At 37.5% G+C, this 19,230-nt stretch overlaps 1 protein-coding gene across 9 annotated transcripts; it reads left to right on the forward strand.

Annotated features, from left to right (window-relative positions):
* Nucleotides 1-1,047: 1,047 nt before the first annotated feature.
* Nucleotides 1,048-17,607, forward strand: P2RY10 (P2Y receptor family member 10). Of its 9 annotated transcripts, none has more exons than XM_032251364.1 (4): nt 1,068-1,204; nt 3,221-3,264; nt 5,147-5,318; nt 14,371-16,241. In XM_032251364.1, the coding sequence occupies exon 4, from the start codon at nt 14,384-14,386 to the stop codon at nt 15,404-15,406; it is 1,023 nt and encodes a 340-aa protein (XP_032107255.1). In that variant the 5' UTR covers nt 1,068-1,204; nt 3,221-3,264; nt 5,147-5,318; nt 14,371-14,383; the 3' UTR covers nt 15,407-16,241. The 9 variants fall into 9 exon arrangements, with proteins under 9 accessions (XP_032107253.1, XP_032107255.1, XP_032107257.1 ...); XM_032251366.1 differs by lacking the exon at nt 3,221-3,264 and adding an exon at nt 7,658-7,766; XM_032251370.1 differs by lacking the exons at nt 3,221-3,264; nt 5,147-5,318 and adding an exon at nt 1,427-1,505.
* The last annotated feature ends 1,623 nt before the right edge of the window (nt 17,608-19,230 follow it).

A 19,230-nucleotide genomic window follows, 5' to 3' on the forward strand; every position in this document is an offset into this window, starting at 1 on the left:
TGAATGTTGGGTGCGGTTCTACTTAGTTCGCTTGTGGTTCCAGTGCTATAAAAAGAGCTTGTTCCTTATCCAGGTTGCCCTCCTGTAAGAATGTTGTCATCCACTTTTTTCTTTAATCGGTCTTATCCATGTGTCAAAATTCTCCAGTTTGACCCATCCTACAGTAATTATTTTGTCTCCTTTGCTAAGATTGTTATTCAGAAAGCTCTTTGCAGCTGCTGGTCCTGGGTTTTGAATGTGGTTTGCTTACATATCCACAGAGGTTTGTGCTGCATTTTAAACCTTATTTCTCAAAATTACTCTCAGACTTAGTTGACACTATAGTCCTCAAGCATGTGATATTTCTGTATTCACATGGTTTTGAAGGCCCCATATACACTGTACATGAATACAAGAATTTTAGTACACTGAAGTGAGACTTTGTAATCAATAATGTTCATTTATTTATTCATGCATTCTTTGAACATTTGTTTATTCATTAATTCCCATATGCATTTATTTAATAACAATTCATGAAAATGCCTTGTGCTGGACAAGTTGGGAATACAGCTATGAGTCAGACATGATCTTTGCCCTCAAGCAATGTGTAGTCTAGTAAAGGACTAATAAATATACAAAAATAACCCAAATTATGTATTACATTGTGAGCCTCGAGATGAAGGGATTGGGAGAAAGGCACTCCAGATGGAGGGAACATCATAAACAGAGGTACTTCTACTGTTTCTAATTTTAACTTGTATTTTTTAGGTTTCCTCAGCCTTTGCCCCTCAGGCTTGCACAAGCTGCAGCTTTCCTGTTACTAGGTAAACACTCTTTAGATTTGCCTGAAAATTTCATCTTACCATGGAAACTACTGGAAACTAGTGAGAGTCTAGGTATGTCAGTTGTCAAGGATAGAGATAAGGTGAGGAAGGCTGCTATATAGCCATTGTGTGAGTATGTATAGCCTCTGACTCCCTGCTATTTGAATTTCTCTCCACCAATTAAATAAAAAAAATGAAATTTGAGTAACGTCATTTGCTCAAGGGACTTACCTGTCATCTGTGAAAATAAGGTTTCTGTGGTGAGACACCAGATAAACTCAACTTCCTCTTTCAACAACAAATGTGTCAGTTATTAGCAGGATCCATGCTGCCAGAGTAAAGCTTTTTACCCTTTGCTCCCTGCAAAGAAACAAGAGTGCTTATCCCAGCTAAGCTCCAGGGTAAGTTAACGCCTCGCACCTGGGGATTGGTGGTTTCATGTGGGAAGACTGGTGTGATCATAAAGACCAGAACAGAGGTGGATGTGGGGCCAGTGTCTGTATTTAAATTGTTCCTCGTTTCTCATCTCAGACCTCTTGCAACAGGAGCAAAGTTAATTACCGTTAAGTTTGACCAGAGTCCAAAGTTAAGGTTAATGCCCTCCGTCCTCTTCATTATGCCAGGAGCATGGAGTCTGTGACGCAGCTCACTCTTTGATGAGGGCTTTTTATAGAGTGGGATCAAGGAAGATGGCACAAAATGGTAAGAAAAGTACACAGTGAGACTCACTGGGACAACTTGACATATTTAGCCAATAAAAGGCAATTTGATTTTTTATGGTGTATAATTTATCTAGCTACATAATGAAAAAAGATTTTTAGGTGTAAAAGTCTTGCTTTGGAAAATTTAACTTTCAGAGATACTGAGACAAATAGTAGAAAGTAAGACAATATATTCTGGGGGCTGTAAGGGGTCTTAGAGGTCCAAATTCCTCACAATACAGTCAGTGAAACTGAGAGGCAGTGAAGTGAAGACACTTATGTTCACTCAGCTTGTTAGTGGTATAGGTGGAACGAGGACCTGTGTCTTTAAACTCATGTTCCCTTTCCCCTACAGCAGTTTGCATCTCCCAGAGAATACTGTAAACGTATTTGTGACTTTGTCATTTTTTTAGGTTAGGAAAGGAGAAAATATCCAAGATGACTTCAGAGTCTGCTCGGAGTGGTTCCTTGATCCTTTGAAAGCTAGTTTTTGACCGAAATTCAGCCTTACTGGATAGGAGAGCCCATGAGTGAGGCACTCATTTTTTCAGTTATTATTGCTTGAGTTATTCAGTTATTACTCTGAATGCTAGCACCTCTCTCCTTCTGTGCTAAGATGACTAAATCGAAAAGAAACTTTCAGCTAGGGAGCCCCTGAAGGGAGACTGTGCCAAAGCAACTGGAACCAAGATTAGTCTGGATAGAGTGATACCAGATTTTGCTGTGCTTTCCGGGGAAATAGGCTCAGTTCCAAGAATCCTGTAAGTGAGAATATTTTTGTTTCAGTTGTTCAAATGGATGTGTGGAGTCATTATAATGTCTATTAATTGGAGAATCTGTCTCTTAGCAATTGCAGCACAGTAAAATTAATCACTTATGAAAGCAAATGATATACAGGTATAAAGAGAAAGAAAATGGTGTAAATTATTCTCAGAATCAGACCACACATTTGGGGCAATTGTTTTTGCAATGGTTCCTGTTGAACACAGATTCTTTGGCCAAATGCAGTTTATTTTTGGGCTCAGCTGGGAAAGCTGTAGAGTTCAAGTTGTACAGACTACTCAAATCCAAAGACACCAAATGAGTACACACATTTCTGGGTGGTATTGGTTTGAAGTGAGGTGGGGTCTTAAAAGATAGGCCAGCCTATCTCTCCTACAGCTCTGTCATGGTTCAAGCAAAGAGAACAGAGCTGTTTGTAGTAAAATGAGACTTTCTACAAGTTCTAACAATCAGGACGATGGCTTCCTGGCGGTCTATGATTCATTTTAAAAGCTTTTGTCCAAAAGGTTTACTTATACTTCAGATGTGTATATTTTGAGGGGAAGTTTTTACCTAGTATCAGTTCATATATATCACAGGTTGAGTGATGAAGTAGATAGATCAATACACAAGGAGTCAGAAGTCTGTGTCATAGTTCAAGTTCTGCCAATGACTTGTGTGGTCTTTGGTGAATTATTTCATTTCTGTGAGTCTCAATAATCTTATCTATTATAATGGGATAGGGCTTAGAATAGATGGTTTCTAATTTCCTTCCCAGCAATAAAATGATTTGATATAGGCTGTTAGATATCTAAGAAGAGTTAAATGTCATGAAGTGGTGAATAAGGGGGCCATAATAGGGAAATCTATCTAGACAGGACACTCGAGGAAATGTAGTTTAGATCTCCAAGAGAACCAAGTATCCTTTCCCAGTGGCCATTATATTTATTTCAGGAATTCATGAGAACTTCAACTTTTAGACCACAAGCAAATGCTTTGTAAGTAACTTCCCTTTTTTTAAAATGATAAAATGCAAGAAAAAAGATAAAACTTGCTGAAATCTTATTCCACAGTCACAATGACACTCAATCAGCATTTCTCAATCTTTTAAAGCCAAGGTTCCCTTTGAGAAACAGAAATATTTCACCACAAAGTTATTGTGAACCTGCCTTCCTAGAAACCAGACGCTGGGCTTGTAGGAAAATCTGCTCCATCACATTGACATTTCTTAATTGCTAAGTGTCAAACAGCCAAGAAGATTTTGTAGATCTGTACTTTCACAGTTTGTATTATAGAGACAATAATAACATTAAAAATTTTTTATGATAAAGAATATGTTTTTTCAAGTAGTACTTATTTTCTACCTCTCACTTTAAAAATTACTGCTCTAGATCTTCTAGTCTTCTGTTACAATTACACTTCTTAGGAGATGTTCTAAACCTGGAAATGCACAGGATCCAGCCAAAAGCCCTTGGAGATGACTCTGTATACAAATAAAGGGAAAATAAACTTGCATTTATTTAATGTGTACTGTGTATCAGATGTGAAAATAGGTACTTTCACATACTTATTTTTAAATTTGTATTTTAATAGTTTTTGAACTACAAGTGCTTTTCTTTTTTTTTTTTTTTTGTTACATGGCTGAATTAAATAGCAGTAAATTCTGAGATTTTTAGTGTACCCACCACATGACTAGTATACATTGTACCTAATGTGTAATATTTTTGCGCCAAGCCTGTCTCAACCTCCCCCTTCTGAGTCTCTATAATCCATTTATCACTCTGTATACCTTTGCATAACCATAGCTTATCTGTCACTTATAAGTGAGAACATCTGAATTTTGGTTTTTCACTCCTGTGTTACTTTAGTTAGAATAGTAGACTCAAGCTCCACCCAGGTTACTGCAAAATACATTATTTCAATCTGTTTTATGGCTAAGGAGCATTCCATGGTATATATACACCACATTTTCTTTATCCATTCATTAGTCAATTGGCACATAGGTTCATTTCACATCTTTGCAATTGTGATTAGTAAGATTGCTGTATCAAATGGTAGATTTACTTGTAGCTCTTTAAGGAATCTCCATACTGTTTTCCATACAAGTTGTACTAATTTACATTCCCACTAGCAACATAGAAGCATTCTCTTTTATCCACATACACACCAGCATCTACTGTTTTTTGACTTTTTAATAATGGCCATTCTTGCAGTAAGTTGCTATTTCACACTGGTTTTCTCATGATGATTAGTGATGTCGAGCATTTTTTTCATGTTTGTTGGCCATTTATATATCTTCTTTTAAGGAATGTCTGTTTATGTCCTTTGCCCACTTTTTAACGGCATTATTTGTTTTTCTATTGCTGACTTGTTTGAGTTCCTTGTAGATTCTAGTTTCTAGTCCTTTGTCAGATGCATAGTCTGCAAATATTTTCTCCCACTGTGTAGGTTGTCTGTTTATTATTTTCACACACATTTTTCTTTAATATTCAAAACAATTTATGTGGCAGAAACTATTCTAATTTTACAAAAGAGGAAACTGAAGCCTGGGGATATGAAGTAAATTGTTTCAGGCCAAAAAGCCAACAACTGAAACATGATATGATACCAGGACTTCCCAAAGAGCATGATTATTTCCACCCATAAAATGCTGCCACAATGGCAAAAATGATATTTAATTAGGCCACCTTCCTAAATGATTGAAAATCCAATAAAGATTCATACCTAAAAGTTCAAATTCAAACTTTAAGTTGTTGTTTTGTTAATGTCCTAATTGCTTTAATTCATTTTAAGGATAAAAATAATTTTCACTTCCTCTAAAAAGAAAATGTCTATACTTGCAGGATATGTCCAAATCTGTGTGTTTCTGATGTCATATAGGCTAATTTGGAGTTGATGTAGATTTATTCATGAAACAGCAGAGTTCCCAATTCTAGCTGCTACTTTTTGGTTCTGGTTGTGAGCTGTTGAATCAGGAACACCGGAGTCACGGAGATCAGATTGGCTTGGATAATTCATGTGAAATTCAGTGGCTAAAAAATAAAAGAAAAAGGTAAGATGAGGCAAAGCAAGTTAAGTTCCCAGATGACATGCAAAAGTTGTCCTCTAGAGAGTGGGAGGGGCCTCCGTCAGCAACTTTCTTTCTCTGTTTGATTTTTAATTCTCCTCCCAGGATGACAAGCCCACAGACGGGCCGCAGCATTAAATAAAATGAAGAAGTAAATTTGATAAACATGTTTATTTAGTGGTGCCAGTGACTTAACGATGAGTGGAGAAAAGACAGGGAAGATTGAGAGTGAAGATTTATAGAGTTGGTACCAGCTGCATAAATGGCGGCAATGGCAGTGGTGACAGTATTGGTTACGGGCAGGGTCCAGAGGGGGAATTCTCACAAAATTATGCCAAATGGGAGCTAGAAGGAAGTTAAAGTTCATGTCATTCAAATCATATTATTTTAATAATGAGGAAATGAAACTCAGAGGGGGGAAAGAGCATGTCAGAGCAGCACAAAGAGTAAATATTACTGAAATCTAAGTATCTTAGCTCCAAATCCAGTACCCTTTTCAATATATTCTACTACTTTTAAGTCTTCTCTGTCCTACAACAAGCCTTGTCCTATTCAGATCACTTCGGTTGTAAAGAAATTGTTCCAGTACTTCTATCTACAGATTTATTATGATTTGAATTCATAAGCACAACTCCATAAAAAATGTTAGTTTTTATATAATTCTATCCTGACACCTGGTGTGCAGCAATATGCCATATATGCATAGTGTAGATGCATAAAACTGCTAGAACTAGAACTGAGAACAATAACTTTTTTTTTTTTTTTTTTTTACCTTTGAGGAACAGTCTTACCCATAGAAACACCACTTTAAAATATGTTTCTGTCCATATAACAAGTTATTCAGTTAAAAGTTATTTTAGCTTTCTGTGCTTATGAAAAGCCTTATTACGGCTGAAATCATAACAACTCTGACCTGCTGGGACTCCATTTTCTAACCTGTAGGAGTGTATAATATTAATTCACTCTCAATTCCTACAAAGATGAAAGGTGACATACGAATAGCACTTAGCTAGTGACAGACAGGATGTGGAAATTTCTTCACTGGGACTTTAGGAAACTGATATAAATTCTGATGCCATAATAACATAAGCTCACCTTGACTGTACCTTTGTGAAAGCCACAACGTTGCGCTAGTTGGTTGGGAAGAGCAGTTGCTGTTAGGTACATGATATTGGTACCTACTAAGATTTTAGACTGAGCTCCTATGAATCATATTTAAAGACCTGTCATACTTTTGTATTCTGAGAAAACATTTAATTATTTCCACAAAATAAAGTTTTTGGTGATCCAATTCCTAATTAAGCTTATGGGATTTCTGTTGGATTTCAAATAGAAAGCTGGATTGCCTGCTTGGAGCTCTTAGGTGTCCAGATTTTAGGCCAAAACATTATTCTTGCTTTGACCACATTTTCTTCAGTAACAGAAAGGGGAAAAATATGGCTGTCACTTGGGAGAGTGGTTCATGGGAGAGACTTTAGAAGTAAAAATGCCTAAGGCTCTGCTAATATGTGCCTATGCTCCATAGTCCTACCTTTATAAACCAATACATTTGAACTTAACCCCTATTGCATGAGTAAACCTTTGCTAGACAAAGTGAATGATAGGAAAGTCTAAGATGTAGAATCTTCCCTAAGCGAGATTGCATTCTCACAGTTAAGCCTATAAACTCAGTATGAGTTCAAAGAAGAGGGGAGTGAGAGTAGAGCTGCCCAATGTGAGGATAAAATGGGAGTTGAGATGTGATATTGAGACAGAAGTAAAATACTGACCTATGAAAAGGGCTCCAGGTTAAGAGGAATTTGACGGTGTTTTAATCATAACTTTGTGACATTCTTATTATCAGGAACATCCTTAGAGCCACACTTTGATTTTTCTTTTTGTTTTTTTCCCTATTTTTTTCTTCAACTTTAATTTTAAACTTATGGTTACATGTGCAGGATGTGCAGGATTGTTACATAGGTAAATGTGTGTTACAGTCTTTTGCTGCATAGATCACCTAGGTATTAAGCCCAGCATCCTTTAGCTATTTTTCCTGATGCACTCTTTCACCCCATAGCCCTCAACAGACTCCAATGTTTGTTGTTCCTCACTATGTGTCCATGTGTTCTCATCATTCAGCTCCCACTTTTAAGTGAGAACATGTGGTGCTTGGTTTTTCTTTCCTGCATTAGATTGCTGAGGATAATGACTTCCAACTCTGTCCATGTCCTTGCAAAGGAAATTATCTCATTCTTTGTATGGCTGTATAGTATTTAGAGTCACAGTTTGTAAGTGAATCCTGTTATTTCAGAGATGGTGGCTGATTTTTCTGCTTTTCTTGTTAGATTAAAACTCTATGCTGGTCATTCCCTTCAGGATTTGGCACTCATCAACAGACCCTTCTTTCAAGTGAAAAGACATCTCTATCAATGGTCCTAATCTTTGGAATAGGAAGTGTGTGCTCTGTAGAGAGCACTTCCAACTAGATACCAAGAGTAATTACTTCTGTAAGGCTGGTATTGGAGGCACTGGGAATTCTACTCTCACCTCTGTCTAAGTAATTCACAGCCACAGAAGTACTGACTGAAGTGAGGTTGTGGGGACATGTATGCCACCTCAAAGTGCATTAAAGAATGGGTAAAAAGTGAAGAAAAGAAAAAAATGGTTTTAAAAACTATTAAGAGAAGGGCAGGAAGGCAACAAAGAGCTAGAATAAGGTGCATAGACAAGAAAATTACCTTGGGAGCTGGAGAGACTTGATGACAAAGATCTAGCCGAGGGTGTAGGAAACCATGATTTTCTAGTAGTGAAGGGAAGCAATCAATGAAAGAGTATCCTGAGGGAGGTAAGAAGAATGTGATAATTCATCTGGAGCAACAGGAAGGACCCCTGTGCTGGGAAGTAAGAAGAGCGCAGCTATAAATAAAATTGTGTGTGTTGGGAAAGGACAATAGATGAAGTTGATTTCTTCTCACCTAATAATCTTAATTTACTCTTTGAGCTAAGGGGTAAAACAAATAATATTCTGAAAAAAGTGGGAGATGGAGAATAGGAGGGAGAAAAAGAAGCTTTAGTAGAATAGTAAAGGGGCTGATTAGCCACCATGGGAATAGAAGGAGATACTAATTAGGCTCATGCAAAAAGAAGCTAGAGGAAAAAATCTTAGATTGGAGATCATTAATTTCTACTTTGCCATTTAAAAAGTACACTGGTATTTTAACAGGAAAATTTAGCCATTTGGATAGTAAGAAAGAATATGGGTTATGGACTTAACCTGGGATTAGGGCCTTGCCAGGCTGGTGCAGCAGAAGAATGGAGAACAAAGAAATTGTGTATTCTTGTGTAAGAGTGGCTAATTTGGCCAACTATTTATTCTGGGTTAGACACAGGAGGAAATAAGATGAGGGAGGATGCTATGTGACGCTAGGAGAAATGGAGACATTTAGATATTGAAGATTTCTGGAAATGTATGATGCAAGTTAGTGCAGTGCAATTTGTAGTGAAGCTCAGTCATTATGTTAGAGAAAGAAAACCATTAGAAGAGTTAGGAATTGGTGAGGGTTGGCAGATAGCACAACACTGAAAACTACTGGAATAAGAAACAGGTGAATTGATTCAGATTGTCAGCAGAAGTGGATGCTATTAGTTGTGGCATATGAAGTTGGTCTGGAAAAATGCAAAACTGTGATACCCTTTTTATAACATTTCACATTTTATAAATGAAATTATCTTTGACTCCTCAAGCAGTCTTCAAAATTGCTCAATTCCATATCTGACTTTTACTTAATTTTAATATAATAGGGTGATCAACTATTCCCATTGCCTTGGACTGTCACAGTTTTAGCACTGAAAATACTATGTCCAAAAAACCCTCAGTCACAGGCAAACCTGAGCTGTTGGTCTTCCTACATAATCCCAAAGTGATTTGGATTCCCTGTGTCCCATTTTTTAAAATTCATCTTCCACAGGGTTGCCAGCATGACCTTTCTATTTTTTATTTATTTATTTTAAAAATATTATTTAGTTACCTATTTTTGAGACAGTGTCTTGCTCTGTCACCCAGACTGGAGTGGAGTGGTGCAATCTCGGCTCACTGCAACATCTGCCTCCCCGGCTCAAGCGATCCTCCCACCTCAGCCTCCTGAGTGGCTGGGACCACATATGTGCACAACTGCACCCAGCTAATTTTCATATTTTTTTGTAGAGACGATATTTTGCCATGTTACCCAGGCTGGTTTCAAACTCCTGAGCTCAAGAAATCTGCCCATCTGGACATCCCAAAACGCTGGGATTACAGGTATGAGCCACTGTGCCCGGCCACCAGCCTGACCTGTCTAAAACACAAGTATGATGATATCACATATCTTCGCAGAATCCTTTGATGATTCCTTATGAAGTGCATTAAAAATCTTTCATGATCCTGCCCACTCCCAAACCTGCTTATTAAAAAATTGACTTCCAATCTTTCTGTTCTACGCAGGTGTTATTTCTGCTCCCACAGAAATGCCATTGTTACCGCTTTCATGGAATGTTTGAAATCTATCATGGTTAGTTAACTTATGGCTACCTAGTTTCTATCCATAGGATATGTCTGACCACCTGTGATTTCTAAATTAATTCATTTTCTCTTTTCTCAGGCCTCTACAGGTGTGGCTTTTCTGAGGTGAAAAGGATAGGTGTAGGGATTATTGATAGGTGCAGCCCATGTTAGAAGACAATCTTTTAGGGAAATGGTAGGCAGCAGAAATGTATTTGTTGATATATCAAGGTTTTTTTTTATTTGTGCTTAATCCTTCTAAACAGAAACTTTGAACTATTATGTAAGCAATTCAGTCCAATTATACTTTTTATATATTCTTTGAATGTTTACTAGGCTAGGTCCAGGCTATACAGTGATGAACAAAGGAGATCTTTTTGTGGCACTGACGGACTTACCAGCATAGTGAGAGTAATAACCAATAAACAAATAATAAAAACCCAAATTACAAATATTGATGCTACAAAGAGAAATAATAGAGAATGTGACAGCATGTAATGCTATATAGGATTATCTAGATTGAGTTGGTAGTTAAGGTCTCTCAGGCCCATACAGAGATTAAAAAGGAACAATGTGTGAATTTTGTGACTTCTGCACAACTTATTTAACCTCTTTGAGCCACAATTTTCCCATCTGCAATGTGGAAATAATTATAGGATTCCTGTGAGGATGAATGGGATAATGAATAAAGTGTTCAGCCTGTAAATAAATGGCACCCCTAAATAAGTGGCAGTCATATTTAATGTTAATGTTAGACATGGTATGGGGAATGAACTTTAGGGGAAAGACTGGAATGCAAGCAGTTCAGTAAGGGAACTGTTGCAATAGTCAATAGGGTTGATGACAGTAGCCTGGGTTAGGATGGTGACAGTAGAGGTGGAGATAGTTTAGAGAGCATTTTACATGGAAGGAAGGATCACTTGGATTTTTATTGTCCATGGGAGGAAATACAGTGGCAAGGGTCAGAATTATTCCTTAATTTTCAGCTTGAGTGTCTGGGAGAGGAGTCAGGGCACTGACTGAAAAGGGAAGCACAGACTCAGGAATGAATCACTAATCTCACATCCCTGTGAGACAGGAACCACAAATATGTCTATATTGAAGGGGAGAGAAATTGGCAAGACAAAGGGAGCAAACTGCCCACAAATAGGCAACAATAGAGCCAGAGTCATAGAGAGACAGAGAGATGAAGAGAAAGAGGCAGGGGCAGAGAGAGAGAGAGAAAGACAGAGAGAGAGATGGAGTGGAGGAATAGAGAGAATACTCTGATTTTAGTCCTTCCATCCAGCATTTTCTTGTTGGTGGCTGCTTAGCTTCTCTTTTCTTATATTTCAGAAATGAAACAATTGTCCACAGCAAGCTAAATGTTCCCTCTCTGAGAGCCTACATTTCGGCTCAACCTCTAAATAAATACTTCTGCCTCTTCTCATCATGTGGATTTTACATTTAATGGTCACTAAGAAGATTTGGCAGGGGGGACCTTCTTACCTTCTCTTCAGACTGAAGCAGAAAAGAGGCTTTTGGAAGGAAGTCATGCAAATCTCTAAGCTCACAATGAACTGTGAATTGCAGAGGCATAAGAACCCACGAGGCGGGGCGGGGGGCGGAACAAAGGTATGAACTTGACCACTAGCTTGCTGTTCTCGCATAATTGGGCTCCATTTTTTAACACGGAGGTATTAACAGAACATTCCCCTTTAGTAACTGAAACTTTCTACACCAGTGAAGCTAAAACAAATCGCCATTTCTTTTAAGTGCAAAAGTGGAAGTGTGACTGGACGAGGGTAGGGTTATGAACAATTCTCAGTTCTTGAAATTGTAATGCACTGATGCTCTTTCTTTGCTCTTTCACAGCCTGTGTGTGAACAATAGATGATAGTAGAAGTAATGCCAATACTGCAATCAAAGTAGGTGTTGGGGTGGGAACTGTGTTGCATAAGTAGGGACAGGTGCTTAGTCCTACTCTGACTAACTAGAGGAATTCTAGAGCTATGTGATTATAAGTTCCTACTATGGGATTAGAATGGTTCTACCATAATGTGCTCTTCACATGCCACAGTGAAATTGAAATAATATTTTTTGTAGCAAGATGGTTGGAGCTGGAGGCCGTTATTCTAAGTAACACAGGAGTGGAAAGCCAAAAACCAGGCGTTCTCACTTATAAGTGGGAGCTAAGCTATGAGCATGCAAAGGCATATGGAGTGATAGTTAAGACAGCCTTATTCTACTAAGTGGTTCCTCCTAGTCAGGGAGAGGAAAGTGGCATAGTGGAAATACTATAGGCTTCAGAGCAAACCAGGAATGATAGTAAATCTTATCTTTACCATTTTTTGCTTTGCTATTTAAGGCAATTTACTGAATGTCTCTGAAGCTCAGTTTTTTCATATAGATCATAGGGTGATAATAGTTCCTACATCTTAGAACAGTTGTGAAAATTGAATTAAATAATATGCTTGAAAACTTCCATTACAGATTCTGGAATACATCCTTGATGGTCACAGCATGATAATTATTTCCTGTCTTTCTACCTGTGAGTGCCCCTTCCACCCTCCATTCTAAGTAACACATATATAAGCAAAATGACTGCCTATTTAAGACATATAACAAATAAGAGGGCAAATAGGGAGATGGAATAGAACAGGGGGAAAGTAAAAGTATTATTCACAGTAATAGCAGCTCATAACATCCACACTCTTTTATCTGTAAATTCATCACTTGAGGCTCTGTTTTTGTTATCACAACTCTATTTCCTGGAGCAGGACTTAACACCACCTAGGAAGCCATTCTGCTACTTATGGGGAGAATCTAAAACCAGGTTACTCCTTTGTTTTTTGTAAACTTACTTCAAACAAGCTTGAAATACAATAAATATTCCTTCAACATACACAGAAGTTATGTTTGTGAACTTTGTCTTGGGGAGAAAAACAAAGATGAGGAGAACGGTATACATGAAGGCAAGGCCCCTTGTCCTCCCATTTCAAGTCTCAGATCTTCCATTAACAGCTGTGTGGCCATTATAATCTCCTCTCTCTGGGCCTTGCTTCTCTCTCTATTATGTGGAGGCTGAATTTAATGATTTCCAAAGGTCCTTCTCAGTCTGAAATTCTACAAGATAGTTAAAGCAAAATGAGGAATCTGTTGCTCTCCTTACCATTCTTATCTGCAGGCAATCAGCATAATTCCATGCCCAGCCTCTGATAATCTCTAAAGATTATGCTACTCTCTATATACCTTAATATAACACATAATAAAAATAATACTAAATCATAAAATATGATTAAGAACGTCCAAAAAGAAGGAATCTCTTCATAATGATTAATGAATAAAGAAAGCATTACATTTTAAACTGTCTTCAAAAAGTGGCTTTAGTGATCCTGTTTTGCTGGTGCCCAAAGCAGTGTTTATTGTGACTGCTGGATAACTTGCCATGTCAGTGTTGCCATATCAGTGCAGGATTCTACTTAGAGGTCTTTTCCCCTTCAAGATTTCAAGAAGGAAAATACTCTATTTCAGCTTATAAATTCATATATTATTAAAGCTTTTTTATGTAAATTTGGATATACAAGCCTAGGGAGGGATACAAACTGCAGAATAATTTCAGAGTCACAAGCTATGATGATAGAATAATGCGGCCACATTCTCAGGTCTTGAAAATCAGCCAGGACACTGACAATGCAGGCTTTTGGAGGTAGGACCATTTTCCAAGTGCTGGGGTTCCAAGATAAGAAGCCAGGGGCAGGGAATGGTGGCTAGCGTCTGTAATCCCAGCACTTTGGGAGGCTGAGGCGGATGGATCATGAGGTCAGGAGATTGAGACTATCTTGCCTAACACGGTGAAACCCCGTCTCTAGTAAAAACACAAAAAATTAACCAGGTGTGCTTGCACACAGCTGTAGTCCCAACTATTCAGGAGGCTGAGGCAGGAGAATCACTTGAACCCCGGAGGCGGAGGTTGCAGTGAGCCGAGATGGCGCCACTGCACTCCAGCATGGGTGCCAGACCAAGACTCTGTATCAAAAAAAAAAAAAAAAAAAAAAAGAAAGAAAAGAAAAAGGAGCAGCAGCCAGGACCCAATGGGCAAAATGGCAGACAAAGGACAGGCAAGCGAACATAAAAGGTGAGCCTGAATTTCTACCATTGCAATTAGGTGTGAGTAGTATTCATTCTAACCAAAGCTTTGGACAAGATGAATTTGGAGGCAAAATAAATATACTTGAATGCTATGCTGTTTTTGCTGTGGTGAGAATAAAAGATTTAATATTTCAAGACATTTTTGCCTGAAAAATACAACTTAGAGAATCTGGGAGGGCAGTTGTGAGGCGATTTCATGGTTCCTTAACTATTACATAGGGTGACTTTGGATCAATACTGTATCTTCCTTGAGCCTCTAATTGTTTATCTGTAAACTGGTCTCTTCTAATTCTAATACTCTGTGCCTCCGTAAGTAAAAAAGAGAGATCTAGGTGTTAGCTAAAGAACTAACTAACCATTATACTCTTTATTTTGTTTTACTTTGGACAGGAACTGTAAATCCATGACTTACTTTGATGAATATACTGAAACATTCAAGATGCTTAGCAACAGTACCAGCACTGCTGAGACTTACTGTAATGTCACTAATGTGAAATTTCAATACTCCCTCTATGCAACCACCTATATCCTCATTTTCATTCCTGGTCTTCTGGCTAACAGTGCAGCCTTGTGGGTTCTATGCCGCTTCATCAGCAACAAAAATAAAGCCATAATTTTCATGATCAACCTCTCCGTGGCTGACCTTGCTCACGTATTATCTTTACCCCTCCGGATTTACTATTACATCAACCACCACTGGCCTTTCCAGAGAGCCCTTTGCCTGCTCTGCTTCTACCTAAAGTATCTCAACATGTATGCCAGCATTTGTTTCCTGACGTGCATCAGTCTTCAGAGGTGCTTTTTTCTCCTCAAGCCCTTCAGGGCCAGAGACTGGAAGCGTAGGTACGATGTGGGAATCAGTGCTGCCATCTGGATCATTGTGGGGACTGCCTGTTTGCCATTTCCCATCCTGAGAAGCACAGACTTAGAGAAGAACAACAAGTCCTGCTTTGCTGATCTTGGATACAAGCAAATGAATGCAGTTGCATTGGTCGGGATGATTACAGTTGCTGAGCTTGCAGGATTTGTGATCCCAGTCATTATCATCGCATGGTGTACCTGGAAAACTACTATATCTTTGAGACAGCCACCAGTGGCTTTCCAAGGGATCAGTGAGAGGCAAAAAGCAGTGCGGATGGTGTTCATGTGTGCTGCAGTCTTCTTCATTTGCTTCACTCCCTATCATATTAACTTTATTTTTTACACCATGGTAAAGGAAACCATCATTAGCAATTGTCCCATTGTCCGAATCGCACTGTATTTCCACCCTTTTTGCCTGTGTCTTGCAAGTATCTGCTGCCTCTTGGATCCAATTCTTTATTACTTTATGGCCTCAGAGTTTCGTGACCAACTATCCCGCCATAGCAGTTCTGTGACCCGCTCCCGCCTCATGAGCAGAGAGAGTGGTTCTTCAATGATTGGTTAAAATTAAAATGTCTCTTTAATTATAACTTTGTTTGCCTACGTTCTTTGTCTTCTTTCAAAGGCCAGAATTGCCAACCAATTTCTTTATATGAACCTTGTAAACAGCAGAAATAAGTGTTTGTTTATGTGATATTCATAGTCACAGTGGTGTGATGATGAAGGCAGAGTGTGAAAAATGTGAGAGAGGAAGGGAAAATAGGTTTACCTGCTTCCTCTTTGAAATTCAAGATGCTTTCTTATTTAAGAAACCTAGATCAAGTTTTTACAGATATAAATAAAAGTTGAATAGTTTCCCTTAATTTTTTTCAATAAGTTGTTAATAATGCACAATATATGAATTTTTCCTAGTATGTAAAAAAATAACTTTCATATAAACGCCTTTATTTCTGAGTGAAAGTAAAAATGTCTAGTCTTTCTAACAGGTAAATTTTTCTAACAGGAAAGACAGTGTGAAGAATTGAAGCAGTATGTGCATAAATTTCAGAACCACAAACCTCTTACTAAAGAAAAGGCATGGAAATACATTCATTTGTTTAAAATGTGTTGGATGCCTGTTGTGCTCTGGGTTGTCACTTTGTTAGGTACTTCTTTTTGTTTGTTTGTTTGTTTTCATATGTTATTGGGGCACAGGTGGTATTTGATTTCATGAGTAAGTTATATAGTGGTGATTTGTGAGATTTTGGTGCACCCATCACCGGAGCAGTGTGCACCAAATTTGTAGTCTTTAATATAGTCTTTAATTTGTAGTCTTTAATCCGTCACCACCCTCCCACTCTTCCACACATAACATCTCATCCGGCCCTCCTCATAAACCTGTGTAAGTTGCCAATACCAATGAATAAATGGAGCCTCAGAGAGGTTAAGCAATTTGTCTCAGGATCAATAGTCGTTAGCCAAAATTGGTCAAGTATAATACACCACAAATGCTTATGTTATTCCCTTGTTTTTGTTGTTACATTTATTAGGTCTATAATAAATTAATCCTCAATGATGAAGACACAAACTAAAGCTAAGCCAATTGAGATCAAGGCCATTTCAACATGGTTTGCCTAGAATTCTCTAAAAAATCTGTATGTTGTGGCTTTCGCAGGTCAAGCTTCAGGCTGCAAGGTCTTAAGTGCTAAATAGATGTGTTGTCCTAATGCTGTTCCAAGGTACAGAATCCTGATGATAAGGAGTATAGAAAACTCAAAAAATTAATTATTTCTTTAAAAAATGTGTATTTTAAGGCATGATACAAATCATACAAACCCGATAAGTAGATTTTAAAAAACCCTACAAAATAGAGTGATAAACATTCTATAAAATGTTGAAATGTGTTTGGAGTTCACCTAAGCTCACTTTTCCTAAATAATACTATATAGTATTGTACACAAATTTGTTTTTAAGAAACTTTTAGGAAGATTTCTGTGAGCATAACTGACAATATCTCCATTAGAAGCAAAAAGTATTATTACATCATAAATACAAGAAAAGTGTATGTCCTTTTTCTGGCAATCTTTTTATCTTATTTTTTTCAAATGTTACGGGTGTTGCTTAAGCATCATTTTAAAGGATTTGAATACAAACAATCCCTCAGCTCATCAGGTTGAAATGTATGAAGCTCACCTCATCACTCTTATCTTTTATGTCTGCAATATAAATAGCATAGACATTTGTTGTGCAGGGAGGAAAAAGGAAATAGTAGCTCTTGGAATATTCATTTGAATAGAGTGGCTGTGGAAGAATGAATAACAAAAAAAAAGGGATTTTTTTTTCAAGATCTCTCACTGGGAAAAGAAAGACTTATGCAATTATAAAGTAATTAAACTGGTTTTCCTTATACTTTATTAATCTGGATCTAATGACATTTCCTTAGGAGGGTTTCCAGATGTGCTTGCAGTTAATGGCAACATTATCATAATGACCACATAGACAGTCCTATTCTAAGGAGATAACTTGGGAAAAAACCTATTTGGAACTCCACATCCTGCCATGCATGTGGAGAAATGGAACCCCAGTTCTTAAGAGTCACACTTTATATTCCCTGCTTTCAAGTGGTTGACAAAAGGTAGTGCTTGAAGCACAAGATTTATGGAATAGTGAGCCAATTAAACAACACGCTTTTTATTTTGACTACCATTTAAGTGGAATTTTTGAGCTTTTTCTGACATGTGAATTGCAATGTGGTGAGAGAGAAAAACATAAAATCATTCAAGCAATTGACAATCAGTTCTTTAATTTTAAAGGGGATATCTTATATAATGCCAAAAGAAAAGGTGACAGTGCTTCAGCTGATGATATAGCAGTGCAAGAAATCAGTGAAATTGTTTTAAGGTATTACAATAAACAACAATTTTAAAAGTTATTCCTATGCTTGTCACAATGACATAATTTGAGCCAAACAAAACATCAAAACATATATCCTTTAATAATTTTTCAAAAGGTCAAAACTAAAGCTAAACATTGCCCCCAAAATCTCTGCAAGGCACTAAGCAAAATCCACACAGAATCCATTCAGAATCTCATAATACTGATGAAAGATTATTTAAACTTCTGATAGTTTTGGTAAAAATGGAAAGGAATTTAGTAAAAATGGGAGAAATATAACCTTTGTACCAATTTATGTGACCTTAAATGCCATTTATGCGTAATCAGATATGCTGTTTTCTCTTTACATTTTAAAATAAAGAGTGTTATTGGTTAGCCAGGCATGGTGGTGTGCAACTGTAGTCCCAGCTACTTGGGAGGTTGAGGTAGGAGAATCACTTGAACCCGGGAGATGGAGGTTGCAGTGAGCTGAGATTGTACCACTGCACTACATCCTGGGTGACACAGCAAGACTCCATCTTAAAAAAAAAAATAAGTGTTATTGGATTTTTTGTAACTCAAAGGACAAATGCTTGAAAGGATGGATGCCTCATTCTGTATGCTGAGCTTATTTCACGCTGCATGTCTGTATCAAAACATCTCATGTACCCCATAAACGTATACACCTACTATGCACCCACAAAAATAAAAATACAAAAGTTTTAAATACTACCACAGATTATAGGTATAACATTTGCCACTTATCAAATAAATTACCATTATAAAGTAGGTATTCTGAAGACTGTACAAGAATTATAGTGCCAGCTTCTGCCTCTTGCGTGACCTTCAGGAAGCTTATAATTATGATGGAAGGTGAATGGAGAGCAGGCATGTCACATGGTAAGAAAGGGAGCAAGAGAGAGTGAAGAAAAAGGTGCTACACTCTTTTAAACAAACATCTTGCATTAAATCATAGAGTGAGAACCCACTTATTACCTTGAAGACAGAACCAAGTCACTCATGAGGGATCTGCTCCTATGAACCAAACACCTCCTCGTAGGCCCACCTCCACCATTAGAGGTCATATTTCAGCATGACTTTTAAAGAGGATGAAACATTTAAACAATATCAGCACTAAGTACAAAGGAAGAGTAAACTTTCTTATTGGAAACCTTCTGTGTTAGGGGTGGAAAGAGAAAAAAGCTAAGGAGTGCCTAGTACTGAATACCATAGCTTGGCTAGAAATATAGAAAAGAGCAGTAATTAACAAGGCTGTAAAAATTAGAAGTTTAGAATATGAAGGGCCTTAAATGTCAGGTATATAATTTGTACTTTGTGTGGTGAGGTGAGGCAAGATGGATCATAAAAATTGTGGAGATAAAAAAGCTTATACAGACCTTGAGAAACAATGATATGGCATAATAACACGGGCAAAAGCCTGCTGGCAAGTAAACACTATTGTTTACTCCTTCATTTTGAGATCTGGATTATCTAGATAATTTCACAGACATACATATGAATTATAAGAAACATACA

This window comes from Sapajus apella, unplaced genomic scaffold (genome assembly GCF_009761245.1).
Source record: "Sapajus apella isolate SASKATOON/1434 unplaced genomic scaffold, GSC_monkey_1.0 scaffold75, whole genome shotgun sequence".
In the NCBI taxonomy this organism is placed as follows: Eukaryota; Metazoa; Chordata; class Mammalia; order Primates; family Cebidae; genus Sapajus; species Sapajus apella.